The sequence below is a fragment of the Lissotriton helveticus genome, chromosome 7 (genome assembly GCF_964261635.1).
Source record: "Lissotriton helveticus chromosome 7, aLisHel1.1, whole genome shotgun sequence".
Taxonomy (NCBI): Eukaryota; Metazoa; Chordata; class Amphibia; order Caudata; family Salamandridae; genus Lissotriton; species Lissotriton helveticus.
Window position 1 is genome coordinate 1,210,911,878 of NC_136068.1, and position 13,206 is coordinate 1,210,925,083.

At 40.1% G+C, this 13,206-nt stretch overlaps 1 protein-coding gene across 1 annotated transcript in view; it reads left to right on the forward strand.

Moving 5' to 3' along the window:
* TRIM25 (tripartite motif containing 25) overlaps positions 1 to 13,206 on the forward strand; it is a 570,281-nt gene that overhangs the window by 493,342 nt on the left and 63,733 nt on the right. Inside the window, exon 8 of the mRNA XM_078654404.1 lies at positions 4,757 to 4,786. Within this exon, the coding sequence (XP_078510530.1) occupies positions 4,757 to 4,786 (30 nt within the window). The remainder of the gene's footprint in view (positions 1 to 4,756; positions 4,787 to 13,206) is intronic.

The window sequence follows — 13,206 nt, forward strand, 5'->3', positions numbered from 1 at the left end:
ATAAGTAAGTGAGTGAATTGAGAAAGCTCCCCACGAATTGAAAGTTCTGAGATTTGCTTAAGGACCTTATCAGAGATCGAGTGGTGATGTATGCCATTAATTCGACAGTTCACAAGAGATTGTAGGTCAATGGTGATATTGATTTGGATACCATTTTAGCTATTGCACACAAAGCTAACATTTCTAGTCATTGTGCCATTGCGTTAAAAGAAGACGAGAAAAACTCTGATGGGGGTAATGATTCAAACAATGATTTAATAAAAACATTTTAGGATAATTTAGTTTAAAGATCAAAGATGGATGCTTGGTGATTGCCAACAATAAACGATTATGCCAGATGACTAATGGGGTAGACAGTTAGGTATATTTGCGAACTCAGGATCTCCTTTTATTATTATTAATGAGGAGATGTGGAAAGAAAAATGCATACCTAAAGTGGGGAATATGTTATTCACGTCTGATATTCATCCTGAAGGATACAGTGGTGAGAGTATCGATATTTGGGGATTTTGAAGCTTTACATTTATATTTAAGAATAGATCTGCTTTTAGAATACTGTATACATCAATAAAGGGTCCCTCAGTTTTGGGGTGGCTAGACCAAAAGAACATTCACATTATTCTTGACCCCAACAGTAAAGACAAAGATTTGATTTTGGATGAAGGGTTGAAAATGGGGGAGAGGATGTTGAATGAATTTCCAAAAGTATTTAACCATACTATTGGCTGTTTAAAAGGTTTCCAAGTTAAGATTGTTTTAAAGGATGTTGTTTGTCCTACATTTAGAAATATCACATTGTTTTGAGGGATGAAGTCACAAAGGCATTACAGGTATTAGTGAATGCAAACAATGTTGAACCAGTGGGGCTTGGATATTTCCTTTGGTGGTGGCACACTGTAGTAATAGCAAATTGAGACTATGTGTTGATTTGCGTCACTTGCACAACAAACATAGTTGGTGACCAGTTTCTGTTGTCATGGATTATTGAAATGTCATTGCTGAATGGAGCTAGGTGGTTTTCCACAATGGATCTCTAATCAGCTTATTATGAAATACCCCTGACAAGAGAATCAAGAAATCTGACATTGTTTACAACTGCTATTGGTTGTTTCAAATTTAAACTAATGACATTTTGTCTGGCTTCAGCTGCAGCGGTTTTCCAGAGGCTGATGTTTCAGTTGTTTGGAAAGACCAAAGGAGTCCCAGACTGAGATCATATCCTTATTTTTGGAAAGACAAGGGGTTTAACTGTGGAGTTTTCTAAATGCTCTTTTGCTCACAATAGCATTACTTATTTTGGGTATGTTATTAATGCTGATGGTGTAAACCCCAAATAGGTGTTAATAGATGCTATTCAATGTGCTCTGGCACTAGGTAATAAAGATAAATTCATATCTTTTGTTTGTCTGCCTGAGTTTGTTCAAAATATATCACGAATTTCACTGAGAAAACGTTCATATTAGAAAACTTCTTAGGAACAGGAATACATTTGAGTGGTCTGTGGATTGTGAATTCGACTTTCAGTGTGTGAAAGAATCATTGCTAATGATGCTTCTTTAAAGGCTTTTGACCCTGGAGCACCTTGTGTCATGCCCACCGATACGGTTAATAGGGGCCGGGGGCAGTGTTGACTGAGATTGGTGAGGGAGGTCATAAAAGTGTAATTCAGTATGCCTCTAGGTCTATTTCTCCCAAGGAGGAGAAATATTTTGTCATTGAAAAGGAGACTTTAACCTTGGCACGTGTCAATTTCAGAGCTTTCATTTGGGGTAAGCCTTTCACTATTAGATGCGCTCACAAACCTTTGGTGAGGATATTGCCGACCATAGGTAGTGTAAATATGTCTCCCAGATTAGCAAGACTTTCTGTTAAATTCCAAGATTACAACTATAATATGGTCTATGTGCCGGCTAAGGTTAACGTTGTGCTAATGTTTTGTCATGGATACCCAATTAATTGGAGGAATATGAGGGTGAGGTGTGGAAGGAATTCTAGGTGGCACATATTCATGATTCAGGTCATGTAGCTATCAGTAAGGAAAACTGAACATGTGAGTATAAAAAAGGATGTTATTTTGCAGTTGGTGATTGGTCACTTACAATAGGGTTGGCCTAGTAAAAGTACTCTGGATCAGCGTGTAAACCATTTTGGGAAGTAAAATCTGAGTTTTCTGTTGTGGATGATGTTATTTTGAGGGATGAAAGAGTTGTACCTCCAAAATCGGTGTGTCTGGATATTGTGAGGTTATTTCATGAAGGAAATTTTGGCATTGTCAGAACCAAATGTGGTGGAAAAATTGTATTGGTGGACTGGTATGGACATTACTATTGAACGATTTGTGAGATCATGTTTACCTTGTGGTATGGCTGATAAATCACAAAGGACTTTTAGACCTCCCATGTTGCCAGGGGTTGTTCCTAAATTTCCGGGGGCATCTGTTGCTATTGATATTACAGGTCTAGTGCAAGAGTCTCAGAAATATATTATAACCTTAATTGATTTGTTTTCGTGGTGACCATTTATGGAAGTGGTGAATTAAATTGACACTGATCTAGTTTTGAGGTTTTTGAATGGTTTGTTTACTTCTGAGGTCATTCTCACAAATATTTTGAGTGATAACGGCACACAATTCCTTTCTAATACGGGCAAAGAGTATTTTGACAGGATTGGGGTTAAGCATAAAATTATGTCTTTGTATAATCCTAGTTGTAACGGTATGATTGAGCATTTCAACAGGGTCATAAAGAATGTGATTCAACTGGCGGTGCAGAGTGGTTTATCTTGGGAAGTCTAATTCAAAAAGGGCAGTTTGGGCTTACAGGGTGTCTGAGAAAGTGGCTAATGGGTTGAGTCTGTTTGTGATGATGAGAGGTAGGAATCTCAGAATCAAGTACAATCCAGGGTGGTTGTGTTAAGTATTGGAAAATCCAAGAATTAGACGCAAGGTTAGAATTAAACCACAGAAGCAAAAATGGGTTTATGATCAACAGCATAATACCAAACCAGTGAAGATTAATGTTGGTCAGTGGATCAGGATAAGGAAACCAGGAAACATTCCCAAGTGGACAAGCAATTTCCAAAACCTCTAAGGTCATTGAAACTTTAGGTAATGCAGTTCATTTGAGTGACGGCAAAGTGTGAAATATTAAAAGGATTGCTAATACCATCAAGTTGGAGTGTGAAGGTAACTACTAAGAAAAAAGAAAAGAGGGATGAAGGTCAACCATTTGGCATGTTTGAGAAGGAAGCTGCATGTGTACCTTCAGGCTGTGTACCTATGAGCATAAAAGAAGATAATGATGTGACCTTGGAGAGTGCCAGTCTTAGAGAGGTTTCACCACAATATGTTGGTCGTAATTTACAGGATGATATTTCTCCTACATGTGATGAAGGATCTTCCTTACAGGGAAATTCGTTGCAGGGGGATTCTTCCTTTGGGCATCAGTATTTGCCAGAAAGGAGTTGGAAACCTAAGGTGTGGATAAAGGATTATACTAGTGATGACTTATCCATTTGAAATTTTTCAAATTGTTCTAATGATGACAATTCTAATTCATGTTATTTACCTTGTTCTTTTTATTCACTGTTGATAGGTTCAAGTTGTTCTTATGATGACAATTCTAATTCATGTTGTTCTAATGATGACAATTCTAATTCATGTTAATTACTTTGGTACTTTTATTAGTTGTTTGACTAGTTTTGGCTAATTTCTTTGTGTATGTTTTACCATTTATGTCTCATATTTTGTTTTTTTTGCCTTTTTTTGTTTGGGATGAAAGGGAGATGTGTTATGTTGGTCTTTTTTACGTAGATCGCATTTCAAGTAGATGTAATGGAATGAGAGCTGGCAGATCCGTATAGGAGTGCAGAATATGGAAGTGTGGGACTGGGGTGCTATCCTTACTAAGGAATAAATACTACTTCCATAAATGTTGGACCCAGCGGCGGCTCCTCCACTATGGAAAGAAGTGTTGTCGTCCCCTGCCCACAGAGGAAAACAAAACATAAAATGATAATAAAACAGTTATATTATGATTTAATTTTTGGTCAGTAACTGAGTCTTGAGGGTGGGCCTTACTAGAAATGGTGGCGGGGTGATGGGCACTGCTGTCAGTGCACATGTCTAGAAATGGTGGTGGAGTGATGGGCACTGCTGTCAGTGCACATGTCGGTTTAGCTGGCCATCTTGGGACGGCCAAACCGGCATGCACTATGGTATCTCTCCAACCCTGCTGCGTTGCTCGGTTAAGAACAACAGCAGGCAGAGGCTCCAAGCCCCCGATGGATCGCAAAACCAGCCCACTGCCCCCAAACCCGATGCTGCTCTCATGGGTATTGGCTGTAGGGGATCCTGTGCTTAGAGGATCAGAAGAGCGGCGAGCCGAAGAGCGGCAGTTACGTTTTTTTTGTTTTATTACTGACACCATCCGCTACTGATCGGACCTATTCTTCAAACCCGACACTCCTCTATCTTTTCTTCTTGCAAATTGTATGCAATTGCTTGCTATGATTTGTGTAAGCTCCATCACATAAAACCAGAAAGCGTCATCAAGTAAAATCTGAAAGCATTTATTATTGTGAGCTTGATTCAATTTGAACCACTGACCTAGAGAAAAGAATGCTTATAAGTTAAATTGCTGAGAAATAGTTTTCCTGGTTACTCACTGTATTTTAATTGCTTTACTGAGAATGTAATTATGAAAAATTCACTATGCTGCTTTCAATAAAATGCTAAATAATGTTCTTGCTTTTTCAGGGTCACGAGAACCAAAACCCAGAAGGCCAGGTACATCTGCAAGCAATTTAATGATTTTATTTTAGCGATGGAATTGGTTGTGTTTTGGATAAATGCAGCTTCTAAAGTATGCATTTACCTGATACAGCCTATAGTTTGTTTCAATGCTACACACTGTCAGGGAGTCATATGCCATAGCCTAAGTGTGTTAATGCCAGTTGTGTGTCCTATATAATCTGATGTTTCATTGGTGCACCATTAGAAATCCAGTGTTATCATAAATCATTGATTCACGTGTTGGGTACTTCCTGACTAAGGTTCAATGGTTGTCTTTTGTTTTGTACATCATATTACAAGTATTTATTGCGCTAGATGCTTTGTGCATGAATTGAAACGTAAACCCTGATTTTGAATGCGTTTGAGAAGTGCAGTGCACATGAATATTAATGCCTTTGTTATGTAACACACAGAATGCAGACACTGAAACAACAAGAGAATACCGTAAAACCCCAATTCAAATACAGTGACATTTTTAGGACCATATATATATAAGATTTATTTTTTGCTTTTATCTTTATAAATATAGTCCAAAATTACCTATAGTACTGACCAAAACTCAACGCTAGTTGATAGTGTCAGACTGTGCAGCTCTGCAGGACTGTCTGCATACAAGTTGTACGCACCTATCAGGGTAGTTTTTGCAATATGCACTTGCGAAAATTAGGAAAGCCACAGTCCAATTTTCTATTGTCGTCAGCACCCCGGGCTTTTTTTACAATTCAAATTCTTCTTACTTTGCCCCTTCTTTCGCCCATAATTCTCTGTGTAGCAATTTTAACATCTCCACATACTCCCCTTTCAATATTTTCTCCTTGGTTGCCAACATGAGATGCACTTCCAATGGCTTTGTCACTCCCATATATGGGAATTTCTGAATTTTAAGTTGCTTAGTTTCTTTTGCCCCGTCCCCTTGCACTCCTGTTTTGCCTGATCTTTTACCTTATTGTCTTTCTTTTCTTGCTGCGTTTTTCCCTTCAGCCCAGTATCTGCATTTTGTACTTGTGGTGGCTATCCTCCTTGACCTTTTTTCTGTGGTCGGCCCACACCCTTTCCTTGTCCAGGTGCCTGTCTGTCCTGTATCTTATACATGCAAACCTTTCCGGAGGCATATCGCTCCACTGTCCTCATCTCCCTCCGTGTTCAACCCTACCAACACTTTTTGTATCTCGTGACCCCGAATCCCAGAACCCCCATTTCCTTTCCCGGTGTCAAGGTCGAGCTCTGCACTCGATCCAGCCATCTAACCAGTCATGAAGGGGCTCCAACCACATTGGCCTGTGCAAGGGTTTATCCACCACTATTTCACCCTCTCTTCCAGGCTCCTTTCATAATACTCCAACTGTTTATTCTCCTCTGCCACTTCCCAGGACCCCCTGTGCACCTCCTCCAGTGCCTTTGCACTGTCTTGCTTTTGCTGCGTAGACCTTTGCTTACTTCCCACTCTATACCAGCAGGCCATTGTACGCCCTCCTAGTCCATACCTTCTCCCTTGTTGCCCTGTCTTTCTTCCAGCTGACCCAGAGGACACATTGAGCCTTCCAAGTTGGTGCACTGCCAAGGCCACCCAAGACCTTTGTGTATCAGTGTTGTAACCGTCCCTCATCGACATCCTGCTGGCCACCCTAGACCTTGCAATCCCTTTCCCTCTGTGTCTCTGAGCTGCATATGACTCTCCGAAGTCTGCCTGTCCGTGTACATGATCCAGCGCTACTCAAAAAAAAATCTCCAAACCATCGCTATATCTTCCAGGAGCTATCACACTTTACTCGTCGATGGGACCCATAACACCGCGAGTCACTCATTCACACAAATTACTCTACTCCCAAGATAAGTGGAAAGCCAAAGGATGAGTTGCTGGATATATCGGAGTGTCCTACCTTATTGATTTAACCTAAATTCTATACATTATATACATATGCATTGATTTTACCATGGTTTTTAATTCTCGAGAGAAACATTTAAGACACAACACTGTTTGGTCAATGAATCAGCTAGTAAAAGTGAACTAATGGACAACAAGACCAGCCTAATTCTCCATTTATTTATTTTTTATTAATGATTTGTATCTCCTAGCCTGACCTTATTTATTTAAACTTTGATTCTGACTCAATTAAACATTTTATTTATCATCTAAAAAAAGAGAACATAAATTCAAACAGTTTACATTTATTAGCAGAATAGTTCAGAAAAATAAGTCAGACATAGTACCAATCTTCTCGGCAATAGAAATCAGTATTAGAACACCAGTGTTCCCAAAAACAGCCTCTGTTTTCTTTCTTGATGTTCACCTCCCATCGGGACTCCGGCCCATCAAAAGTTAAAGTCAAGAAAATGTCAAAGTCTTTGCACCAAAGAAAAATCGATCAATCCAACAGCATGTCGTGGTGTGAAAAGTAATTCAAAAGCAAGCTTTTTCTCTCTTCCAAACGACCTCTTTATACCTTTTTCCCTAACTATCTAACTAAAATTTGAAACTTTTAGAGTCCATACTCCATTCTTATTGGTCCATTCAAGGGGTGGGTGAGGATAACCTCATCTCCTCACTGTCCATATTTCTGCCAAGTCATAGTTCTAATCACAATAAAGTTCAGATTGTTTGTTATTAAATTTTTTCACTCGTGTCCTTTAACTTGTCACTTCACAGAACTTTCCCCGGCTCATGACACTGACATCTCAACTTGGCACCATTCTGCTCTTCGAGCCACGCAGACCTTGACACCAGCCGCCCAGGCACAGACTGCTTGCACCTCTCTCGAGCACAGTTGCGCATGCGTAGAAAGACATTATCATGGAGTCTCGCAAACCCTCCATGTTTTACGAGGCCTCATGGGCCATAACGGGAACTATTATAGAAACAAACAAATTAAACGTTAGATTTCGAAGTATAGCCCTTCTGTTTACCTCCCCCCATTCTAATGTGACCTTGTTAGTTAATACCTAGCTTTAGAGCCACATATATGCATTGTTTTCTTACCATTCTCCGTCATTTCTGCCACAATTATACATTTAAGAAGCATACATACATAGCCTTTCATTAGATTATAGCATTTGCGCACTATATTAGTAAGACAGTTTCACTGAATTAATGTATTACGGTTTGCAACACAAGCAAATTAGTATCCCACATGTATTTGTGTATGTGCTTTCTATTCTGCTTTGGTTAATTTCAAAACCACAAATTAATACATATTACTGTTATGGGAAGGGACATCATGAGGGGTATATAAAAAGTTTAGTTTTTACCCTTGCTCCATCAACTCCCCCCTATGGTGATTTATCAGCAAATTACACCCAAAATTTTTGTAAACTTTTTCAACACATGTTTCAAGTTCTTTTCTATTAGTATGGTTTAAACTGTAGTATCTTCCATTTTCTTCCTATCTTGATACAGTTTCTCATTAAACTCTTCCATTTCAATGTCCCCCATTTCCCATTCTCTTCCTTTGTTTTCTTCAATTTGCTTTTTTATAGACTTTTTAAGGTTTCTTCTATTTTTAAGTTTGCAACCTAATCTTAAAACTAAGAGTATAACTATCATTATTGTTACTGGAATTAATACCTTCCCTATTATTGATCTAACTATTTCATAAAACCATTTCTTAACAGCTGAAAAACTCTTACCAAGTTTCTCAAGAACACCATCAACCTCCAGTGGTATAATTTCGTTTTGCAACTCTGTAATGTTTGTAATATATCTTTCAATGTTTTGACTTTTGCCGGTGATATAGGTGCAACAGTGCTGTACCTTTAAAATTCCACAGACTCCTCCCTCTTTTGCCAAAATTATATCAAGAGCAAGCTGATTTTGCATCACCATAGCTCTCATAGCAACCATTTCTGTATTTACCATTAGAAATCCCCCTGCAGTGTCCGTTGATAAACGATCCACTCTCGTTGACAGTTTCCTCATTCTGATTGCATTAAAATATATACCCACTTCTGGTATCAATGCTCCAAAAACATCACCTATTATTTCTAACACACTCTCCCTTCTTCTACGACTTAAAGGGTTACCTATTTCAGGAATTCTGTTAGTTCCTCTATCTACATGGAAAATTTTAGGAAATACCGGGCCTACATAGCAGGACCCATATCAATGATCAGGCAATCTATAATAAGCTTTGTTCCCACATAAAAAATATATACCGGGAAAGACTGAATCATTACCTCCTTTAAATCCCCAACCCCCTTTTATAATAAATGTATCTTCACATTGACTCGCTCCCACAAAATAGTTATCATATACAGTGTTGTCTCTTCGAGTACAAAGCTTTCCCAATGGTGGAGTATCTATACTTATGGCAACATTCACATTATGTCTCTCAATATTATCATCCTCAAATGTCCACATTGTAGATTTAGATTTCTTTGAAATTATTATTTTTTTTATATTGGTTTCTCCTTTCCTCTACCATGCCCAAAAAGGCTTTCTCTTCATTTCTCATTTTACAAGTCAAGTTATGTTTGAACGCATAATTATAGGTCAGTTCTTGTGTTTCCCAAAAATATTCTCCAAAAACTTTTACAGGTTTGATTTTGTTCAGACCAGCTAACACACTACATGTAACACCATATGTTAATGGAAGGTGATGATATGTCACACCCTCTAATACAGATGCAGGTAATTTCACACAAACATACCAATCACTGGCATCCATTGTTCTCACATATTCAGACAATAACTAAGAAAATGTATTCCTAGAAAAATCACTGATCGAATTATCTTGATACATTTCTGGTCTATAAAAAAATTTCATTTCACCCTTGGACTCATAGGCCTTTTCTTTCATACTCTCATTTGCCTTTGCCGTTTCAAAATCAGGCCTGAAAGGAATCACAATAGCTAATATCAACCATACCAACATTAATAACCCTGTACATGTTAACCACATCCTACACCATTTTCTAAAAATAGTACATTTCGATCTTTGTACATCATTAGTAGCCATTTGTTTTTCTTTTTTTTTTACACTGGGTTTAATACAATCTTTTCTAACCTGATAGTGTCTTTTCAAATCCCTTTACACTTAAAAGTGTCTTTATCATCCAAGATCAACAATCTTGTTCCTTTCACCTTTTTATATCTGTCTTTGGTTTGCCAATTTAGGTACTCTTATCTCTTTTAAGTTTCAATTCACTCACTTTCTTTTTCCTCACCTTGATGATCCAAATTCTCTTGACTGCTGTAGACTTCCTTTATCAGAGGCAGTACGAGGTATGACCATTCATGTGACTTGTATTTTTGATTCGGTCTTCTTACTCTTTTTGACCTTTGCAAAACCTCTATATTTTCTCCCAACAAATCCTTCTGACTAGTTATCTCATTTACTTGTTCTTCTTGAACTTTACCTTTTTTAACCAGTTTGAATTTCAGTCCATCATTTCCCTTAGGCCAATTATATCCTTTACGTGGTCTTTTGTTTTCAGGTTCGACAGTACCACGTTCCACTCTCCAAGCTCTCTTTCTTGAACTCCTCCTTAATTGAGCTTCGACTTCTCTGTCATCAGACTCAGTGTCAGATTGCTCATCAGTTCCTTTTATGGTGAACTTTATAATATCTGTTTCATTCACTGAATCTGTTTTCTCGTTTGTCAGTTCTTTCACTCTGTTTGGAACTTCTTCATAGCTTGTACTTGAAAGCTCATCCTTATCGTGAGTTGTTTCCTTTTCACCAGTTGCATGATTTACGTACCTGCTTTCAGAGCTTTCCATCTGTCCTTTAGCACTTTTCTGACTACCAGGTTTATCTTTATTTTGATCAATGTTCACACTGGTATCAGACTTTGCCAGATCTTGACTTTCATGTCAATCTTCAGAATCTGGTACTTCAACAATTTCACCTTCTCCCCCAGATGCAGAGCTTGTATCTGATATTTCCAGATGTCGACGAACAGGTCGAGTTTCAGTATCTGGATTTCTATCTGGTTCAGCTTCTGAATCCGAATCAGTTGTACTCTCTGCTTCTACTTGTGGATTCTCAGGCTCAGGGACAACGAATCATGTGGCTGGCATGCACCAATCTCTTTACTCCAGCACACTTTACTGCAGTGGTGCTAACCAGAATGACTTGTCTTGGTTTCTGCCAACGAGGAACTAGACAGTTTCTTCTCCTGCGTACTTTTATCCGAACCCAATCTCCAGGGAATAGATCGTGAGCTGGATGTTTCTCTTTTGAGTTTGCCTCAGTTCCCACCTGATGGAACCTGAACACGTCAGACAGGTTCTTGCAGTAATCCAGTATGATATTGTCATTAATAGTCAACAGTTTATCAACTGGCACAAATGCTTGTCTCATCACTCTTCCCATCAGAATCTCATGAGGACTCAATCCTGTCTTTCTATCAGGTATACTCCTTAGGGTTATCAGAAAAAGTGGCAAAGCATCAGGCCATTTCAGTCCAGTGGCCAGACACATTTTTGCAATTCTGTACTGTATTGTTCCATTTACCTGTTCCACTACCCCAGAAACCTCTGGTCTGTAGGCACAATGTAATTTCTAACGAATGTCCAGTGCCTCACAAATCATCTGTATTAACTCATTCTGGAAATGAGTTCCTCTGTCACTCTCAATTGTTATTGGGAAACCATAACGTGGAATGATTTCTCTCAACAATAATTTTGCAACAGTTACTCCATCATTTCGTCTGGTAGGGAAGGCCTCCACCCACCAGGAAAACAGGCAAATGATCACAAGTACATATCAAAGCCTATTACAAGGTGGTAGTTCTATGAAATCCAATTGCATTCTTGTAAATGGACCTCCCTCCCGTCCTATGGTTCCCAAACTCACAACTGTTTTTCTTTTTGGGTTTATCTGCTGACATACAAGACATCGCTGACAAAGGCTCTCAGCGATCATCATGAACATAGGATTATACCAAGTTTGCCTAAACAACCTAATCATGGCATCCCTCCCAACATGAGCTTGACCATGGCACATTCGGGCCATGTTAGAAATCATGGTATCAGGCATTACTAGTCTTTAATCATGTAAACCCACATTTCATCCTCCTCTCTTAGTCTACATCCTGCTTTTAACCATATATCTTTTTCTTCCTCACTTGTTTCCTCTTGTATTTGTCTTACCTCCTGCCAAGTCTCAACCACTGTTGTTATCACTAAAGGACTTGAAACATGCTCTTCTTGAGTTTGAGTTTAAAATTATTTATAGAGCGCACGTACACCTGGCGGTTTCATGGCGCTATAAGGTGCTGAGCCCAGGAGGGCAGGAGGCAAAGGAGAGTGGAGAGAAGCAGTTATGGGGAAAAAGCTTGAGAAAAGAGAAAAGTTTTTAGGGCCTTACTGAAGAGTGTGTATTGGGCGCAGGATCTGAGGTGGGCAGGGAGAGAGTTCCAAAAAGCAGGGGTGAGTGTAGAAAATTTCGTGCAACCCCACTTTTTGCGTTTAAAGCGAGGAACTATGAGCAATTGTTGAGCGGATGAGCGTAGCTCCCTGACAGGGACGTAGGGTTTGATTTCAGAAGAGATAAAGGCAGGGGCTGTGCCGGCCTGGGCCTGAAAGGTGATGCAGCCCAGCTTGAACTGGGCTCGTTCTCGGATAGGGAGCCAGTGTAGGGACTTGAGGAGGGGAGTGACGTGATGGGATTTGGCCAGGTTGAAGACCAGGCGAGCCGCCTGGTTTTGGACCAGCTGAAGTCGTCGCATGCTGTAGGCGGGCATGCCACAGTAAAGGGCATTGCCATAATCCAGGCGAGAGGATACCATTGCCAGGACTATGAGCTTAAGGGCAGAGAAAGAAAAAAAACGGGAAACTTTGCGAATGGTACGAAGTGAAAGAAAAGAAGAGGACACCACAGAGCTAACTTGGGAGTGAAGAGTGAGTTGGTCGTTTAGTTTGAAACCGAGGGTTTTAACAGATGAAGTGGGGGGAAGAGGAGGACCCAAGGAGGGGGGCCAGAAGAGAGGGGTCCAGGGACTGGAGCAACCACCTGTCAGAACCATCTCCGTTTTGTGGGGGTTTAACTTCAGGTGGTTGTAGTTCATCCAGTCCCGGATGAAAAGCATCACCGATTGGAAGTTGGACATGGACTCGGGGGATGTGGATAAAGAAAAATGAGCTGAAGGTCATCCGCATAATTGTAGACGGAGATCTCCATCTGTTGAAGGGCAAAAATGAGGGGGGCAATGTACAAATTAAATAACAGAGGGGAAAGGGAGGAGCCCTGGGGAACTCCGCATTGAACTGCGCGGAAGTCTGCCGAATAGTCGCCCAGGCGTACCGCCTGGGTGCGGTCCCTCAGGAAGGAGGACAGCCAGACCAAGGCCGAGCCCCCAATCCCCGCCGCCCTGACACGGGACAGTAAGATGGAGTGGTCAACCGTGTCGAAGGCGGCGGAGAGATCGAGGAGGACCAGGGCCTGGGGGTGGTTGGTGTCCATGCCCTCTCTGAG